This window comes from Heteronotia binoei, chromosome 7 (assembly GCF_032191835.1).
Source record: "Heteronotia binoei isolate CCM8104 ecotype False Entrance Well chromosome 7, APGP_CSIRO_Hbin_v1, whole genome shotgun sequence".
NCBI classification, from domain to species: domain Eukaryota; kingdom Metazoa; phylum Chordata; class Lepidosauria; order Squamata; family Gekkonidae; genus Heteronotia; species Heteronotia binoei.
Window position 1 is genome coordinate 44,051,496 of NC_083229.1, and position 20,645 is coordinate 44,072,140.

Here is a 20,645-nt window from a genome sequence, read left to right on the forward strand (position 1 = left end):
GGCTGGTTCATGTTGAATTTTGGTTTATAATTTGGTTCTTGCCCATCCCTAATTAAAACACTAGAATGTTATTTCTGTTTGCCAGAGTATTAATTTACCTCAGTGTTGAAAGTGTATTTTGTTCCCTTGTATGAAACACAGGCCTCTGTTTCAAGTTCTCTTGTAGATTTAGATAAAGAAATGAAGCTTTTAAGACCAATATTATATTATCCAATATTTTAATAGTCTTGGGTTCACATCTCTCTTTCCCATGGATACATTTCATGTAAAAATGTAAGATGATTCTTGAAGAGAGTATACTAAAGTGGTCCATTCAAAATGATGCTCATAACAAACCCTTTGCAATGATAACCCTGGGAATGGACATTCTATTTCTCACTGACCCAGATGTGTTAAAGTAAGAGCCTACAGATTAAAAGACAATCAAGGATTTTGTGTACTGCAGCTACCAAGCTCATATGAAAATAATAGGCTAGGAGATTACCTTGGAAGGAAATGGGGCTGGGACAAGGCTGAAAAGAACAGACATGATGGTTTTTAGATTCAGGTAGGTAGCTGTGTTGGTCTGAAATACACTGGCACCTTTAAAACCAACAAAATTTAATTCTGGGTATAAGATTTCATGTGTGTATTAATTTATTACTTCATTTTCACCCTACTTTTCTCCCCAGTGAGGACCCAAATTGGTTTACATTGTTCTCTTTTCCTTCATTCTATCATCACAACCTAGGGTTGCCAGACACCCCTGGAAGAGGTCAGGGTCCCTTGATACCAGGCCCTGCCTCCCCCAGATACCTATCAGCTGGCTGGTGGCAGGGGAACTTACCAGAAAAAAAGAGAAATGCCCAGGCCTCATTACCAGGCCTCATTACCTCATTACTAGTGACCCCTGCCATAATATAAGTGTACAGAATAACATCAGGAAGATCACCGCCGTTTAAACTATGGAACGACCCAGACAGTTGGAACTGGTTTTTAGATCGTTGTTTTAAATTAATGTATAATTTAAATGTTGTTTTAAATCACCTTATATTGTATATTGTATAATTTTATTGAACTGTTGTTAGCCGCCCTGAGCCTGCCTAGGCAGGGAGGGCGGGATATAAATAAAATTTATTATTATTATTATTATTATTATTATTACCAGTGTCACACTGGAAATGATGTCATCACACCAGTGACATCTGAGTGACAGTCTGGTGCTTGGGCAAAAACTCTAAGAGCTGGTTTTACCAAAGAGTTTTTGCAAAAATACCAGAATGTCACCTGGATGTCACTAGTGTGATGACATCACTTCTGGTACAATACTGGCCTGTATTGTTTTTATATTGATCATTCATGATATTTTTATGATTTTGTGGTATTGTTTGTAGTTCAAATCCATCTTGATCAGGAAAAAGGCAGTATATAATTTCCTCAAATAAATAAATCAAACAATTATCAACATGTTCTTTTGACAAATACGGTAACAATATGGAAATTTTCCTCGAATTTTTATTGACTGCCATGATGCTTAATGTTGATTTTTAATATGGTTTTAAATGGTAAAAACAAAGGCAAGTACATTCCTGAGGTGACAATGGGTTGCTTCTATGAGGTGTAGGAGAAGAGACATGAAATATTTCCTGTTCTGCCACAGAAATGGCAGATCCCAAGCCATCATCTGCTCTCAAAAACATAATGTACAAGAAATGTGGAATACAATGAGGATCCCCCCACTCCCCCCCTCACACCCCACTCCCCCCATTCTGCTATTGTTCACAGATGTTTGAATCCATTAGTGAGAAAGAAGCCTCTAAAAAGAAAGGCTTTTGTTTTCATCCTTTTGGAAAAAAACATCATTAAATATTTTTCCATCAGTAGTCTTTTCAGTAATGAAAGGTTCATTGAAAATGTCTGCATTGTTACCATATTTCTTTTTAAAAACTAGGGAGACCTTTTAAAAATGCACACATAAACAATATTTTTAAGACATCACAAGCTCTGCAAAAATATATCATTCCTTCTCTGGGGCTTACAATACGGAACACTTCATTAACGTGTCCTTGTATAACTCCAGTTTATTTCAATGTGCCCTGCATAGGAAGAGATGATGGTGCATTAAGCCCAAGATCTACAAACTACTGATAAAACAGTATCTAAGGCTGCTGTCCTAAGAAAACCTTCCTGGGAGTAAGCACTGAGAAACAAAATTGAATGGATTTCCAAAAATCCTGTTTAGAATTGGTCCTGAAGAAACTTGATCACAAACAATTTTATAATTGCTTCTGATATAGTAGATATCATTTTTCCCTTTAACACTGAACAATGGATTTAATAACATATTTAAACTTAATCTTTTGCAGCTTGCTCAGATCTTACCCACAGAAGAAAACTTCCTCTTGTTCTTTAGGTGCCAGCAGCTGAAATCATCTGAAGATTTCATGCAGGTAATCTGCACAAATCTCCCCTTTTTATAAAGTTAAGTCAACATGAAACGCCATGTGATTTTTTTTAAAAAATGTCTTAACTTCTCATTTCCAGACATGGAGAAAATATGATAGTGACCACAGTGGCTATATGGATGCTGAAGAACTTAAGGTAAAACATTATCTGTGGTACAATTTACGCTGCGCAAAGGCAGCTATAACTCTGAAAGCTCAGCCCAAAGTTGTCTGTAATGATTGTGAAAGAATACTTCTTAGTGTTCTTGTTATCTGAAGCTGCGATCACACACACTCAATAATGCACTTCCAATCCACTGTCAGTGCACTTTCCAGCTGGATTTTGCCAGTTCACACAGTAAAGTCCAGGTGGAGAGTGCATTGCTAGTGGCTTGAAAGTGTGTGTGATCACAGCCTGAGAAGGAGGCAAAGGTGGTTGAAAGGCAATTCCAGAGGACCTCCAAAGATACTAACAGGATACATGGAAAGAGGGCATTTCCATAGTGTTTAGATTAGACAGATGTGTATATGTATTCCGATTTAGTATTAATATTGTTCTCCTCTTGAAGCATACAAAAGCATTAACTGGATGTCATTAATTTTGTTTTCAAAGAAGCTCTTTAATAGAATTGCAAATTGTGTTAGCACTGGATTTTGGTCAATTTACGCCTGCTAAAGACATTCTTGGCTTAACAGAGAGGTTCTCCAGACAAACAGCTCATCACATGGTCATGGTTCCTGGGTTTTACCATCTCAGACTGCAGGTCTGGGTGTGCAAGAATGAATTTTTCCATAGACAAGCAAACAACTAGAAGCCTAGATGCTAGGGAGCAAGATTTTAGCATAATCTTTTTTTTATCTTTTTAATACTGTACTTGCTTTATGAATTAGTTTTATTTTAGAAGGAGAGTGTTCAAACTGCAATGCTGTGCAGAGTTTCTGATGTCTAAACCCAGTGATGTCAGTAATCAGACTGGAATAAGTCTGCATAGGATTGCACTGTTAGTCATGTAACTCAAGGAAGGATGGACTTAATGAGGTGGATTTGCCCACCCTCCAAGCTTTGATCTAACATAAGTAATTTAGAGTGATGCTCCTTAGATACGATGAAGGCTTCAAGCTTGAGCCAAAAGGGAAAGTGGGATATAAATACACTTCACCCAGTGTTATGGTGGAATAGGGTTAAGATCCTCTCCTATGTTTTTGGGAGTTACCATGGGGAGAGGCAGCTGCTCAGTGTAACTTAACTGCATCTACTTAACATGCAGAAAACTTTGTTGGTCTTAACAATGCCACTGAACTCAAACTTTGTTCTAACACTCCTTCTAAAATATAATTGAATACATAATTAACATTAATCTTCACAACTTTAGCTAAAAGTCTAGCAATAAATAATTCATGTCCTTAAAACAAACACTTGCAACAATAGAACAGAACAAATAAATTAAAAGCAGCAAAACCAAATAGCAAAAAATATTAAAATGTTATTATTAATAACAGGAAGAGTAAACAATAGGATGAGTAAGACAAAGTACTAAATAAAGCAATACTAAGTACTATATAAAGCTAAAGCAATACCATTTGCTCCTTTTTGATGCATCCAGGATGTGATGTTGCTGCTAGAGTGACTGTTGTTTCCCTCTTTTGAAGAGGCAAGATCAAGCATGGCTGTAGGCAAAGGCATGTTGATAGTCCCCATCTGAGGAATGGAACCTTGGGATTAGTCCTTACCTACTCAACTGGCTTCATGTTACAGTTTGGTCATTGTTTCGAGCCCCGTTCACTTCATGTAATCTGTAACTTTCTCTTCCCAATTATCAGTGTCAGCTAAAAACTCTGGTGCAAAATATCAAAAAAGCACCAATACTCCAAAGAATAATATAAAAAGGTTAGAACAGGTGTGTGAATTTTGCTTATAGCTGATAGGCACTTACAATTCCCAAGATCTTCAGATTTCTTACTTAATAAAGAATTTTAAATGTCACTAAACTAGGACAGTTAAATGATCTGCTGGGAAAACAAGTATCATTTCACACAGCAAAAAAAGGGGGGTGGGTTGGTTGTATGTGTGTTAAGGCTGGCAAAGCAACTTACTCATTGCATCAGCTCCACTAGAAAAAAGGAACATGTGCTGCTATGGAATGTATCTTCAAAGGAGAAGAGGAAAAAACCCCATCATCAACAAAAATACAGAATGGCAGCATTCAGTTCTACAGAGACAAAGGATCAAAATTATAGTGAGGAGCTGAAAAACAGTTAGATGGGCAAGTTCTGATGCAAGCTAGAGAGCTCTGCCCTCCCTCTCACCTGTCTTCCCACAAAGCCAAAGTCTCAAATTGAATCAGAAAAATAATGAATCTGAGTTATTCCCTCCACCTGCCTCCCCTATTGGTAGAACAGTTGATCAGCCTTTCATGTTTCTTCCAAAGGAAATTACATTTCATTATGATACTGGAATGTCAGCCTCCTCTTCTGAGTGTGGCAAATGGGACATTTTATTAAAATGTGCTGTTTTATAGACACTTCTTAAAACAAATAAATAAAAGGCTTTGGATTTGGTAAAAAAAAAGAATTTGGATTTGATAACTCTTAGAGGAAGTGTTTGCAGGATGAATGTGTCTTTTAGAATTGGCCCTAGGCCTGGGGTTGAACTAATTTTGATCATTGAAGGGAAATAAAAGAAAGGGAAAAATGAAACACAAAGGGGAGAAGGGAGACACTGAAAAATAGAAATAGCAGAGAAGTATACGACCAAACAGATGTAGTCCATAATCCTTATGCAATGTGGTTCATTGTATGCACACACCCAGTGTCACCCCTTATGACATTCATGAAGCATTCTTTCACAATCAGAGTTATTGCCAGCAAAGATATATTTGTGTGTCTACTATGCTATGTGTGTATCTGTCCATGCTATGTTTGTCTGAAGTGCTTCAAATTAGCACCGAATCGTATTTACCATTGTTGCACAGTTGATATATAGCATCTTATTTCCTGGGACATGAAGCTGTGGGGTTAAAGTTATTCACTGTTACAACACAACATGAGGAGGTGGGTTTCTGTACATGTTTCTCTACCCAGAACGGGAACTGTGCACACAAGCACTGATGTATGTGCACTTTTTAGGGCTAATCCTTGCAACTGATCTGTCTGAAGAGTTGTAAGATGTAAAATGTTTATAACAGATTAAGTCTCATAAATGCCTGATTTAATTTCTGCCGTTTTTTTTTTACTACAGCAAATAAGACTGTAAGTTCCTTGGAGTCTGGTTCAGCCCCATTCAAAAAATAATAACAATTATTAAGATTGTAAGCTTGTTGGAGTCTGGTTTGGTTCCACTTCAAAGCGATAGCAACAAACAAAACTATAAGTTTTTAAAAATTCAATTTATTCATCCTTGGCCCCGAGGAAGGCTTGAAATGATATATTGGATCAACCTACCATAGTCCATACTTTATATTTGGGATACACATACATACACACACACAAACACACAAGTACTCAAATGACTGGCAATTACTAAATTGTTTTTTCTTGTGCCTGGAGCAGTATATTTTTATTTGTATTCTCCACACTGTGGTCCTTTGATTTGACTACTAATCCCCAGTTGGGGGCAGGGTATCTCCCAGTTTGGAGGCTCTTCCCCCACTTCAGGATTATCGGAAACTGGGGAAGGGGGAGAGAAATGTCTGCTGGCACTCCACTATTCCCTATGGAGACTGATTCCCATAGGGTATAATGGAGAATTGATCAATGGGTATCTGGGGCAGGGCTATTTTTTGAGGTAAAGACACCAAATTTTCAGCGTAGCACCCAGTGCCTCTCCTCAACTCCCCCCCATCAAGTGTCAAAAAGTTTGGACCAGGGGGTTCAATTCTATGAGCGCCAAATGAAGGTGCCCCTAACCATTATTTTCAAATGGAGGGAAGGCATTTAAAAGGCATGCAGTACCTTTAAATGGGATTGCCAGAACTCCCTTTGGAGTTCAATGATGCTTGTCACACGCTTGCTCCTGGCTCCACCCCCAAAGTTCCCAGATATTTTCTTCAGTTGGACTTGGCAACCCTGTGTCTGGTACATTTGTAATTGATCATGAACTTCAACAAATATCCCATACTCAAGGCAAACCAGGCAGATGATTTGATTTTTGATGCTTCCTAATCACTTGTTTCTATTTTGTTCCAGGGTTTCTTGAAAGACTTGCTACAGAAAGCAAATAAACAGATTGATGACTCAAAGCTGACAGAATACACAGACATTATGGTAAGACCCAGCAATTTCATTCATGGAAATACAGCCGTACTGCCTTCTGAACACCACTAAGATATTCATGCAGGTCTTTCTGTGATCCTCTTTCATTACTCTTCCTCAAGTTAAGGCTGTTTAGGCTTCAGGAGCGAGAAGAGGTGCTCTGATACAAAGGTCTTGGAAATTATAGCTGGGGGAAATCTAGCAGATACCAGTTCTGTAAGCTTTTGTGTGTTTCATTGGAACGTGCAGGCTCTCGGGCAGTGCAGCTCGGCAGCACTGATGCTGGCAGATAGGAACTTGGGTTTAAATTATAGCATGCATTGGGAAGGAACGATTATTCAGGAAAAAGGAGAATCCTTCTGAGTTTAATCGGCTCATATTCATGGCATAGCTCCCTAATTCTGGTTGTGTACTTTGGACACAACAGACTTGAGGAATTGTTTTGGGGTTTTGTTGTTGTTGCATAATCACAAGACCTTTCTAATTATGGAAATCAGTTCTTGTCAATCTGATTTATATTCCCCTTTACCTTTTCAGCATCATTAATATGTTTGGCTACACACACAAAAATTAAATAACAAACTGATCACTAATCCTTAATTAAATAACAAACTAAATAACAAATAATTAAATAACAAATTAAATAACAAACTAAAATGAAATAACTAATCACTACCCTTCCAGGAAGCCCCACCAAACAATGGGCACATCCACAAACCAATTGCCCTTTCATCACACCCCCTCCAGCCTACAAATAGCAGCTCTCCAGCAGCCCTGGCCCCACTCAATGCACAGCAGCCAAGAAGGTCTGAGCGCCTGCTCCAGCTGCAACGCCACTGAGGATGTTCTCCACAGCTGAGAATGAAATGTCTGGAAGGAAAACTTTCTCCAGTAGAACACGGCACTTGATCCCGAAAGATTCTACAAACCCTAATGATGTTACCAGCCGTGAAAACCTGAAATCTTTGATAAAACTGAATGGGTTTCATATAATTTAGTTCCAATACTGCATTTAATTAGCAAATGCCCAGAATGTGATGAATGTGAAATATTTTTGTGTTCCATATATATATATATATAAAGTTCATACAACTTCTCCTATGTTTCAGCTCCGGATGTTTGATGAAAACAATGATGGAAAGCTGGAACTGACTGAAATGGCCAAGTATGTATTTAAGAGAGAGAATGAAAATAAATAAATAGAGGTTTGCATTGATCAGTAGAAAGAGGAAGAGATGAAAGACAACCTCAACAAAATGGGTGCTAAGAAAATAGCTTGTTAAAATACGTTTCAAAGACTCAATGCATTTTGGGACAGCAGCTCATCTTCAAAGTTAGCTCACTTCTTCAGCACAAAAGATGACTCTTGACTAATAGAATGATTGGCACTGGGATAGATCCCAGTTCAATTTGTTTTCTCAGCCAGAAATTTAACTGGGTAGGCTTTTGAAAGCTGTTCTCTTTCAGCCTTTGCTTCATTTCTGCAATATGGAGAGACTAATGTTATAAGGATTATGAAATAACCACCCGTATCCAATGAGATCTGCTTATGACCTTGTGGTGCTTTTGTACTACTTCTCACCACTGTAGTCCAATGAGCTCACATCCCTATTCTGGAGGTCAGCAGACCTTCAAGAACAGCATATGTGGAAAACATAGTCCGCAGTAAAAAATGAACTTAGCAGACAAGAGTAGAAGATGGACTTGCTTTGTTCTTCTGATAATGGAAGTGGAACTCCATCATTGGAAGCAAGTGGTAGGTCACAAGCCAGTAGGTGGAATCCAAAGAACCAAAAGCAGATTTTTCACTTATTGAATGGCTCTTTTTGTTTTCCCTGTCTTATTCAGCTTGAATGTCAGCAAAAAAATTGCTTCTGGGAGGTCAGGTGACCCTCTGGAGCAGCATAGAATACACATGAAGCTGCCTTATATTAACCTTGTATTAACCTTGACTGATCTATCAAGGTCAGTATTGTTTACTCTGTGCCAGTTTCTCTTCAGGGAGTCAGCTAGAGGTTTTCACATCACCCACTACCTCACCCTTTTAATTAGGAATGCCAGTGAGTCTGAAACTGGGACTTTCTGCATACAAAGCAGATGCTCCACCACTGAGCCACAAGCCCTGCCTTTGGGTCATGGCAGAACAGCAGTAGGCTTCTGCTGGGTTGTAGAGCAGGTAGGAACTTTCTACACACCACTGAGGGCTTTAAAAAGAGGTTAGACAGATCCATGGAAGATTCAAGGAGAACAGGTCCATCAGTGGCTACCAGCCATGATGAATAACAGAAACCTCTCTGTGCAGAGGCAGCACATCTCAATACTAGTCCTAGGAAACAACATCACAGGAAGGCCATATTAGTCTGGCCCACCTGGGCAATTGGTTGGCTGCTGTGTGAAAGAGTATGTTGGACTAGACAACTGGTCCAACCCAGCAGACTCTGCTTATGTTCTTATGGCTTGCACAAGCAAAAGTGCCTTCTGTTTGGGCGGGTAGTTTGAATTCAACACAATATATATGAAGTAGTTTGAGTCCTCAAAAGATGACAAGAAATGTTTCTTTTACAATGCGAATGAAATGCAATAAAATCATCTCAATATCAAAAGTAGTGCTGTCTCTGAAGAAGCATTTTACCCATCCAGAATGCTTCAGGAGTACGTGTGTGCAGCTCATTTTAAAGACCTGCTGCTCAGTATCCATGGAGCCCACTACGTCTTTCCTGTTTTTTCTACAGATATGCCTGTAGAGCTCATGTAGTATATATTTCAAGTTATAACAGCTCAGTAACTGTTTAACCTACCCTTGTGTTTTCTCCAAAGATTGCTCCCAGTACAGGAAAACTTTCTCCTTAAATTTAAGGTATGCAGCTTCATGTTCTAAAGTGTGTTTGTGTGGTTTACGTTCCCGTCATTTCCAGTCACAACCGTTCTAACCATCATCTTTTTCTTTTTTTTTAATGTCAGGGTGTCAAAATGAGTCAAAACGAATTCAGTAAAGCATTTGAATCATTTGACTCAGTAAGTATACATTTTTTTAAAAAATGAAAGGACATTTCTTAAATGTTCTGCATAAGAAAATAATTTAACTCTTAAGTGACTGAAATTAATAGTCGAAATCCTCTTCTCTTCTCCACCCCCCAACCCACAGGATGGAAGTGGCTTCATAGACGAACAGGAACTTGATGCTTTGCTGAAAAATCTTTGTGAAAAGAACAAATCGGTAATTTAAATGGTTTTATTTCTGCTAGAGGTGCATTTATATTGTATTTTAAAAGGTTTTTTCCCCTTCAGTCTAACAGAGGTGTCAGACTCATTTGTTATAAGGCCAGATCTGACATAAATGTCAGTTAGTTGGGTCAGGCCATATGTGCTGTAAAAATGTAATGCAAGGTTCCAAAGATATAAACTCTATAAAAGACACAGGCAAACTCAATTAATGATATTTTTAAAACTCAAAATACAAAGAAAAGCAATTGATTCCTAGCAGTGAAAATAATTAATTTACTGAGGAACATACAAAAGCCTGGGTCTCCCAGATACCCCCACCCCTAGTTCTCATCGCTTCTGTGTTTCTCAGAGAAGTGCCAGGGCTGAGGGGAAAGCCTGACAGAGAAGCGGTTTCCAAAACATTCCAGGAAGCACTTTTTGTCTTCCTGCAGCCTCTTCTCCTTTATGGGCTGAGAACTGCACCAGTTGCTTGCAGGACAGATAACAGCTTTGGACAAGCCTTTTCTGGCCCATGGGCTGTATGTTTGACACCTCTGGAGAGCCAGTTTCATGTGGTGGTTAAGAGTGCAGACTGTAATCTGGGTGAACTGGGTTTGATTCCCCACTCCTCTACATGCAGCTGCTGGGTGATCTTGGGTCAGCCACAGTTCTCACAAAGCTGTTCTCTGAGAGCGCTCTCAGACCCACCTGCTTCACTGGGTGAAGTTGTAAGAAGAGGAAGGAATGGATATTGTAAGCCACTCTGAGACTCCGAGTGAAGGGTGGGGTATAAATCCAATCTCTTCTTATTCTAATCAGTCTATCCATCTATTGCATTTTTATCCGTTCTTGTCCAGGGAGTTTGTGCAGCATACATGGAGTTGAATCCAGCCTGCTTTTTCACTGCATCTCACCTAATCCTCACAGAGGAGGAGAAAATGATGGGTTCAATCCCACTCACTGTTTCTGTTGTTGAAGAACAGCTCTTGACCAGCACAAGAGCTTTGCTGAGGATTATGGGACCTGCATGAACAAAAGCTGCTTGGGTTGTGGTCTATAGTAAGGATAAGAATTAGGTGAGATGCAGTGAAAAAGCAGGCTGGATTCAACTCCATATATGCTGCACAAACTCCCTGGACAAGAACGGATAAAAATGCAGCATCTTGTATTCCAATAGGTTTTTGCAAAGGTGTCCCCCAACCCCAATAATAAAACTATTGTGTGCAACAAATGAGTTACAGTGGTGCATCTGCTGTGTACTGGGAGTGGGGGCGGGCAGTTTGTGATGCTGCCAATGATGAGTTCCACGTGATGGTTCTTTGCACCATTCAAGGCTTCTGGAAATGAGCTGTAGACAAAACTAAGAAATCAGAGGTCCCCAACTTCCTCTTTTTCAGAAACAGTCATCTGTTGTCACTGGAAGAGCACATTGCTCTTATCTTCTAAAATCCTTATGTGATTTCTGATAGCTGCTGCCAAATTAAGTGTTGCCCAATAGTGGAAGCAGGGCTGGCCCTGCCACTAGGCAAACTAGGTGATTGTCTAGGGTGCTGGCCTTCTGGGGGGTAATGAATTGGGTGCTACGATTCTTCTGGTTTTGAAAATTGGTTATCAGTGTGGGAGAGGACACAAGAAGTTAGCCTTGCCTAGGGTGCCAGATAGTCTAGGGCTGGCCCTGACTGGAAGTCCAGTCCTTGTCCTTCACTCAATCATTGGCTCACTAGATGTTGGGGCAGGGCCATTATGTGTAAACTCACAGAAAGAGTAATGGGGGCCAGGGGTATGGAAATGGAAAATACCATTTTTTGGAAGTGTGGGAGACATTTATTGGTTTGACTGATTGAAAATAAATATACCATGCCAATGACAAGGTAACTAAAAGACTTTTTTTGGCAGTAATAATAGATTTATTTTAAAAAATAATGTTCAGCACTGCAGATTCTATTATATGTAATCGTATTACTTGTGCTCTGGTGGTGGGTGATAAATGGTTTATTTAGGGGCATGCAGGCTCTTTGCTTGGTATCATGGACTCTTTGCAAATCAAGGCAATTTTTTCTGGTAACATTCCTATTACAATGGCTTTCTATACTACCTGTACTATACAAATGATATTTATGCATTTGCTGTAAAAGAATATGCATATGCTGTAAAAGCATAGCTTTTTTAATAAAAAAAAATCCCCCCAAATTTAAAACAAACACTCAGGGTTAATTCAAAGGTGTCTTTCTACTCACAAAAGATTTCCACTCACAGAAGTACACCTTTGGATAAGACCGAAAGGCTTCGATCCAACCCACTGTTTGGAGATGTCCCAATTAGCCTATGGAAACATGCCAAAATGCAATGTAGAAAATATATCCAGATTCGTTTATTAGAAGTATGCTTAATACAGTAGCATGTCAGTCCATATCTTACCTGTTTCCACTTGATCTCGCTTCATTCCCCTCCTTGCTGTATCCCCTCGCCTAGAATGGCTTTTGTGCATTTTGATTTCCTGGAAGAGCCTTTTCAGTGCTCAGAAGGGGCTCTTTCTCCCTCTTGCTATCATGATAGTTTGTAAGATCCAATCCTTTGCTTCTCCATATTAAAACTGGATGAAATAGTGCTATACAACTTCTTTCCATGTAGCGCTGGCAACTTGCATGTATGTACTGATAACTGACAATAAAGCATTGTCTCTTTCTTTCCCCCAACCCCCAGGAATTAGACATTAACAACATTGCAACATACAAGAAAAGCATCATGGCCTTGTCTGACAAAGGAAAACTTTTCCGGAATGATCTCGCTCTTATCCTCTGCGCTGGAGGAAATTAGAGTCCATTGATAACTTCCATTTAACTAGTGATATATCTTTTAAAAAAATAATTGTGCACTATAAGGGAATAGGCTTTACTTTCTTTTATATCTTGTAAATTTAAAACTGCATATAGATAATTAGCCAGGACATGTGGCACATTCTTTTCAGCTTGTTTCTATACTGTTTGTAATGTACAGTTTTTGTAACTATAAGATTGATAAAAGAGAGCGTCTATGTTTGGATCAATTGGTTGATTCATTTAACACAAACCATTACAATGTCAGTGTATTCACGAGGCAGGAAAGGGATGGAAGCCGGTTTAAACACTCCACTGAAATCATGTTGGCTTGTTATATTCTTTGACGTCGGCTGTGGCAAAGAGCAGCAGAAACAATGATCTTCAGAAAGCAAGTGGCGGAGCCATACTTCTTTGTGCAATGGAGGGAAACAGTTTCAGAATCAGAAAGGCTTGCCAGTATAAGAGAACACATGAGTGACTGATCTGTGGAACAGTCATGGCAAGTGGCAGCTACAGCAGGTTTCTGTGGCACGCTTGCCCAGGAGGAGGAAGGCCTACAACACAGTTTTGCCCACATTTGGAGCTGTCTTGCTGGCTCAAACTACAAGGAAAGCATCCAACAGGAGTAGCATTCCCTCATGTTTTTGTCTTTGAGTGGGATCATGATGGCTCACTGGTAGAACATCTGCTTTGCATTCAGAAGCTCCCAGGTTCAGTCCCTGACATCAAGGATGAAGTAGCAGGTGATGTTAAAACATCTACCTGGAAACCTGCAGAACAGCTGCCTGTCAGAGTAGAAAGTGCTGACCTTGATAGACCAATGGTCTGATGAATGCAGCTTCATGTGATTAGGGGCACACTTGCCAACAAAACTTATCTAGACCATTACTTATTTAGGAGAAGTGTTAAGAGATGTTCAGTCATCAAGTCTCCAGTCTAACACTTGCCTTATGCTGAGTGCATGGGGGGGCTTGTTTTGGTGGGGAAAGGCTTGATGTGACATTTCTCTTTGCATCATTGGATCTGATTTTATGTGAGGTTTACAGTGGAATCTTCAACAGTGTTCCTGGAGTAACCCATTGACTTCAATAGATTCAGAAGGGCATAACTGTTTAGGATTGCATTGCTAGGGTTTCTGCTAAGTGGGAAGAGGCTCAGAACTAGTGGCATACAAGTGCTGGTATTATGGAAGTTAGCAATGTGGTCCTTTACAATGTTAATTCTCACCAAGCAACTTGGTTCCCCTGAACTGACACAACCTGAGGTCACAAGAACCTCAGGGTAACGAGACACTGAACTTCATTAGAAGCCTCTTGTCCAACTTGACAGCCTAGAGAGACAAGGAACCACAAGTAGTCAAAATGTCTTCTTTTAGTGGGCAAACTGGAGAAATAAACTGTGGACAAGGAGAACGAATACAACACAACTGAGCCTTCCTACCATATAACTTTAGTATCAAAGCTGCTGTGTCACAGAATATGACAAACCATTTTTAACACTATTTTCACATTTTGCAGAACACTATAATTCTGGCAAACTGCTGTTTTTACATCATTCAGTGTAATCTATCATTAAATTTAATATACTAAGAACACTGGTGTCTAGCTTGTCTACTTCCTGTATCTTGCTATTTAAAAGGGAATAAAAGAAACACAAAACAAAACCTGATCTTCTATGTGGCTAAAGTTCTGCTTGGCCCCAGTTTCATGCCAGTAGCCATGATTCAGCAAAAAGTTAGCTGAAACTACCACTGAAATCCATCAGAAGTGTGTGGCATGGCTCAGGTTGTAACCCTAAATACCCTCATTTAGAAATGAACCACAGTTACGAGACCTTTACTTCTGAGTAGACATGCAAGGGATCAGGCTGGTTTTTTTTGTTTTCAGTGATACTAAGGCTGCATGTCCTTCTGTACAATTACTTGGGGGAGAGTCTAAAAAAAAGTGGAATTTACTGCCAAGTAAACACACATGAAATCAGGCTTCTGGGCATTACTGACTTCTGGATTGTGTCCTTGACTTCAGAAGTTCAAGCCCAAGTAACTGAGTCTGCATGAGCTGTAGTTCAGATGGCTAAAGTTTCTCCTGTAAGAGACCCAGGCTACATTAAGATTTTAAAAATTACATTATTTCTTGACATACCAAGTCTGCATGGTATTTGGTCTTTTAAGTTTAAAAACTGGACCTAAATTTAGAAAGTTTTCTGGTTACATCCAGCAAAAGCAGGCTTTCCCATTCTCACAACAGCCCCTGTTAAATCCACACAGCTCTCCAACTGATGTGGGAATGTCCCCACTTTACCCTGATGTGAGACGGAACAAGGCCGTTTATGTTCTTCTTGGTTAAATGAAAAAATCCCTGCTTAAAATGTGCTTTCATTCCTAAACAAGCATAGGGTAGGTTTCTTATGGTTATAGCTAGCAAAAGACACTGGTTTTTACCTTTATACGATGGCTAAAATCCATACCACAAAATACAAATGCTCTCTAAAAAGCAAGTGCCTTGCATTTCATTTCTGAAACATGTACAATTAAAGGTGGAAAAATAAGGCTTTACAGATTCAGAGGTTTCAAGGCAGGTCAAGAAAGTCTATTTTAATGATTCCACTTCCCGTACAGTAATCTTATTCTTCTCACTCACATTTAATCTCTCTATGCAATGAAAATGTAATTGTGTATTTTAAAAAGGGGAACAGTGATTTCAATATCTGCCTACAGGCATCATTATGAATTGCAAAATGATTAAACTTAGGTTGTCAATGAAACCATGGGTTTGTTTTTTCATACTTAATTGCAAAAGCAAATTGGGGGGGGGGCTTATACAGTAAATGTTTGTAATAATCTGGTTCTTACACTGGATTACAGAAGTGAGGGTTATAAATTGTTTCAACAGAAAACAATTGCTAATTGGTTTTTTTGTTAATCTGCTTTTGTACAAATAAGAAGCCTGTTTTTCTGAATTTTTTTCTGAAGTCAAACTACTACTTTCTTATACCTACTAGATGCTAGTTTATGTGTGCACACACAAGTACCTAAATACATACATGCACATGCTCACAGACTATTGGAAACATCAGAACAGTTGAGATATTTCCATATCACTCCCAAAGCTGTAGTTTTAGCACACATGTAATCAAAAGCTCTTTCCATTACAATTTTGGCATTCCTATTTCATGTAGAGGGACAGTCTGGTATGCATAGTCTTCCCTATATCTATTCGCTATGTTGTATCATATGGGCCAGTGGCATGCACATTTTCCAACTTTGATGTAAATGAACATGTACATCTAGGTTTCTGATTGTAAGGAATGGAGCTGGAGGAGATGTACATTGCCCCTATTTACACAACACAAACACGCATATTAAGAGGACCGCATATAGTAATCGCCTGATATGTGAGGCAGGTGTGTCAAAACCATGATTGAAAATGGCTAATAATGCTTAATTAGCCGATGTTTGAAAAAGGGATATTTGTGCATTGTTTCCTTTAAAGAGAACCCAAGTAGAAATTCTTCATTATGGACGAGTACATATATCACTGATCAGGTAAGAATTGCCACTGTATTTTCACTGGTCACTCTAGGGTCAGCCAGATAAGGTGAGATGACAAACACAGGGCATGCAAACCATGTTTTTGAGTTTTTAATCTCAATATCACAGGTTGAGGATCTCAGGTAGCTGGACCTGCCAACACCTGCCACAAGACAGCAGAGCTGGTTTGCTATTATCTTCCTCTGTGTAGCAGCCCCAGGCTTCCTTGGTGGTCTCCCATCCACGTACTTACAGGGGCCAACCCTGCCTAGCTCCCAAACTCCAATAAACTCAGGTTAAACTAGATTATTCAGGCTGCTGTTAAAGAATAGGACAGCAATGATAAGTACTGATGGCTGTTGCCTTTACTTTGTTCAGAAGTTTTTGGTTTTGTGAGGTTTGTCCATAATGAACATTTTCCAGCTGCTGGTACATTACATAAAATATTAACACAGGAACTGCAGGTATATTGATTTCATTAAGATAAATTCATCATCCACAAATGGTCCCCACTGGAACTATTTAAAAGGTTCATAAAAATTTAGTGATTTAGATTGAAATCAGTATTCATCTTCATAAAAACTTGGGTGACTAAACACTGCTCAGGATTCCACAATTAAGGACTTATATATAAGTGTCCCAATTTTCACAGCTGCCATGGGGCTACAATTCCCAGAGGTGTCAAATGGAGCAGCCAGTGCTATGAATCTTTAGAAATCAGGCCAGTGCAAAACAGCCACCATTTCAGGTTACTGCATTTACAAATCACCTATTAAACTGCAAAGACAAAAATCACAAAACGTCCAGCAGTGGCTCCAGCCAAGTGGAAATTCCCTCTCTAGGAACACAGTTCACTTAGAATGCAATGTGACATAGGAAGACTCAGCATTCTAATAGGGTAGGGGTGGCCAACGGTAGCTCTCCAGATGTTTTTTGCCTACAACTCCCATCAGCCCCAGCCATTGGCCATGCTGGCTGGGGCTGATGAAAGTTGTAGGCAAAAAACATCTGGAGAGCTACCGTTTCTTGTCTCTGTATGCAGGAGATGGAGCAGATTGAGTTCCCAACACAATGATATCTTAAAGGCATTGCTTTACTTTTTGTCCTTTAAAGGTGAATAGCAGTCTTTCAGTTCACTAAGAAAAACAAAATGAGCACAGTGAGATGGATCCAAATGTGCCAGGTGACTCCTGCCCAGCTGTGTCCCAGATCACAGTCCGTTTGCCTTCACGGGTACAATGGAGGTTGTTGAATCTATGCCTAGCTACCTAGATTGATTCTGTATTAGTGTTTGTCCTGGTCTCGTTCTTGGCTCTCGAGTTTGTGTGGGACAGGGAGCAAGCAGGGAACACACAGCCCCGCTCCAGAGATGCCAGTGCAGAATCTGGGAAAAAGAGCCACTATGAGGAGCCCTGCATAGAAGGGAGGCAAGCGCTAAGTGCAGAATTGGTCTAGTTCACATAAGGCTTCCCCATTCTCAGTCATGCTACACAACAACAAACCCAGAACCCAGGAGGGTCCCACTGAAATAGAGATCATCAATAGGGCTCAGGAGCCAATTTCCAATTGACATGCATCTTCAAAACCATCTTAGCCATTCCTGGAAGCTAAGCAGGATCAACTCTGATAAATACTTAGATGGGAGACTTCCTTGGAATACCACCAGTTGGGAGCAGGCTTTATGCAGCCACCTCCCTGAATATCCTCCAGGCCCCCACTAGAAGTCAATCACCAAGGTTACCATGACTTCCAGGCGCACACACACACACACAAATATACAAAAAAGCCCATCTTAGCCACTGACTTGTGCATATGTCCAATTTTCTGTCACAACAGAACACACACACCCTCCCCTCAGAGGTATATGCCACAGATTGTTCCATGACATCCCAAATGCAATTCATGAGAATGCCTGAATTAAAATGGGCTGCCTTTGCTCCAGTAAATACTTTTGCACACTCTCCACCCCCCCCCCCCCGTATGGCACTTGAAAGACACACAGATTAGAAGATACTTTGAGCAGGATTATTTCCCCTTCCCCATTTTACTTTCTGTGCCTCATGAAGGGCAATGATTCCTCCCATGCTTGCCCGGAAGTAGGAAAGGGTTTTTAAATGAACATTGTGATTAGGAAATGAGCACTTTAAAACATGCATTCAGTCCTAACTTTACCTTTGATTCCAAGATACAAACTGTCTCCCTCCCTTTTCAGTTTAGACTCCAGGAATTTCTTCTGAATTTAACTGCACCCCACCCTCTGCACATTATTTAATGTATGCAGAGACCTTAAAAATCAGACACTTTCTGTCTTGAAGAAATTAGGATTAGGAGATGCACACCTCACATATGTAGTTTATTCAGGCTTCAACAAGTCTAATCCTCCTCTTCAGAACAAAAAGCCTGCTCGATCCTCATCAGGTTGCTTTGGGGAATATCTTCTTCATGTTTATGAAACTAATATCCAGCAAACCAAGGGAATTCCCCAACTATGAAAAAATCTGTTATCTAGTCTGCAAGTGGGTCCCATTTCACTGCCCTACTGGTAGGTCTGAGACCATCACGTTTGCACGAGACAATGTTAGAATAATCGGTGTGATGGCTCCACCAGCTGGGCACATAGAAGATAACAGTATTTGCCCTGAACATTTTAAATAGGACTGAGAAAAACAAGTTGCCACCCTCATTTCGTAGATTACAACACAGTTCTAAACATTTGCACTCTGTGAACATAAGCTTCATGTATGCTTGGAATGGTGATCTGGGATATTAATCAGACACAGATGTCAGAAGACAAGCAGATGATGTTCTTTTCAATGCAGCCTTTAAAGCAGATGAAGGCAAACAGTAGAACAGTTCTTCCTAGGCTTCTGGGTCAAAGGGAGTACAGTTGCCTCCAAGAAAAAAGGCAAATCAATAGATGTCCTCTGTTGAGGATGTTCAAACAACCCAGTTTTCTTCTCCCTGTCTTAGGCTCGTTTAATCCAGTACCCCTCTAGGCTAAATCTCAATGTGTGTTCTACTAACAAGCTCAGTATGATGAACTTCAACGAAAGCCTGTTTCAAAGGCAAAGCTCTGGAGCAAGGGAATGAGGTATGTTCGAACAGAGGATGAGTGATTGCCAAGGAGACAGGAATGTGGCTTTAATGACACACTCCACAAGAATAACAGTATATTTTGCTCAGCACTCCTGGAACACTTTGAACTCTAGACAGATGTCTGGATTATATTAAAAGGCACTTCCAAAAAGTCACTGAACTTTCCTCACTTGTCCTAAAGCAGTCTCAACTATTAGCAATTTACAGAAACATTATCATTTATTTATTCAAAAATGTATACGCCACCTCCTTTTGGCTCAAGATCCAATATGTATTTTGGTATCGAATTCATCCCAAGCTTCTTTATACTAAACACATGTAGCTAGAGATCTGCCAATCACAACTCGGTAATTTAATTTTAGAGATATAATACTGTGACACATTTCTGTTTAGCCTCAATAGCTCTTGGCTGTTCAGCCCTCTACTCAAAGAACCAGTTTGGTGTAGTAGTTAAGTGTGCAGACTCTTATCTGGGAGAACCAGCTTTGATTCCCCATATGCAGTTGATGGAGTAACCTTGGGTCTCTCAGAGCTGTGGTCTTAAGAGCAGTTCTTGGAAAAGCTCTCTGTCTTACCTACCTCACAGGCAATGTTCCCTCTAAGCTGAGATAGTGTGAGCTCGCTCACAATTTTTTAGCTTCTGGCTCACACATTTTTGTCTTAACTCAAGAAAAATGGCCCCAAAGCAAGCTAATTTATGCAGTAGCTTACAGTTTTAATGCCAGCAGTTCACGAAGTAGAATTTTTGCTCACAAGACTCCACAGTGTGTGTGTGTGTATTGCTCACAGGATGTCTATTGTGGGGAGGGAAAGGAGATTGTAAGTCGCTCTGAGACTCCTTTGGGTAGTGAAAGGTAGGGTATAAAACCAATTTCTTCTGCCTCTTCTTCTTTTTCCTCCTCCAGACCTCTCTTGCCTTTCTTGCTTTAGGAAAGGGTGCTTCCAGCTACTCACAGTGATGCCAAATTTCCTGCAGCCTTTATCACTGGCCTCTCTTCTCCTTAAGGTCATTCCTTCCAGTTGTCTTCACTAAGGTCATATCAGGTCATGCCTGCTGCTTGCCTTCCTTTAAACATCTCCCTCTGAGATCTCTTCCCACTCAGCTTCCTAGTATCCACAGCAGCAATCCTAAACAAGACAATCCTCTGCCTTGGAATGCACTATTAGACTTGTTTACCTCTCTCTTCCTCTATTCTTGTTTCGAAGTTCAGCATACAGTACTCTTAGCCAAGTTCACTTTCTTTCAAGGTGTACTATTGTGTTAATATTCTTCTGCTGATGCCATCAGACTTAGCGGTTAATAAGTTTGTGATGTTTCATGGT

At 39.9% G+C, this 20,645-nt stretch overlaps 1 protein-coding gene across 1 annotated transcript in view; it reads left to right on the forward strand.

Annotated features, from left to right (window-relative positions):
* The window catches only part of CALB1 (calbindin 1), a 29,054-nt gene extending 16,134 nt beyond the window's left edge, over positions 1-12,920 (forward strand). The window contains exons 4-11 of the mRNA XM_060243530.1: positions 2,346-2,429; positions 2,524-2,580; positions 6,609-6,686; positions 7,784-7,839; positions 9,492-9,531; positions 9,636-9,689; positions 9,820-9,891; positions 12,582-12,920. Coding sequence (XP_060099513.1) covers positions 2,346-2,429; positions 2,524-2,580; positions 6,609-6,686; positions 7,784-7,839; positions 9,492-9,531; positions 9,636-9,689; positions 9,820-9,891; positions 12,582-12,695 — 555 coding nt within the window. The 3' untranslated portion in view covers positions 12,696-12,920. The remainder of the gene's footprint in view (positions 1-2,345; positions 2,430-2,523; positions 2,581-6,608; positions 6,687-7,783; positions 7,840-9,491; positions 9,532-9,635; positions 9,690-9,819; positions 9,892-12,581) is intronic.
* The last annotated feature ends 7,725 nt before the right edge of the window (positions 12,921-20,645 follow it).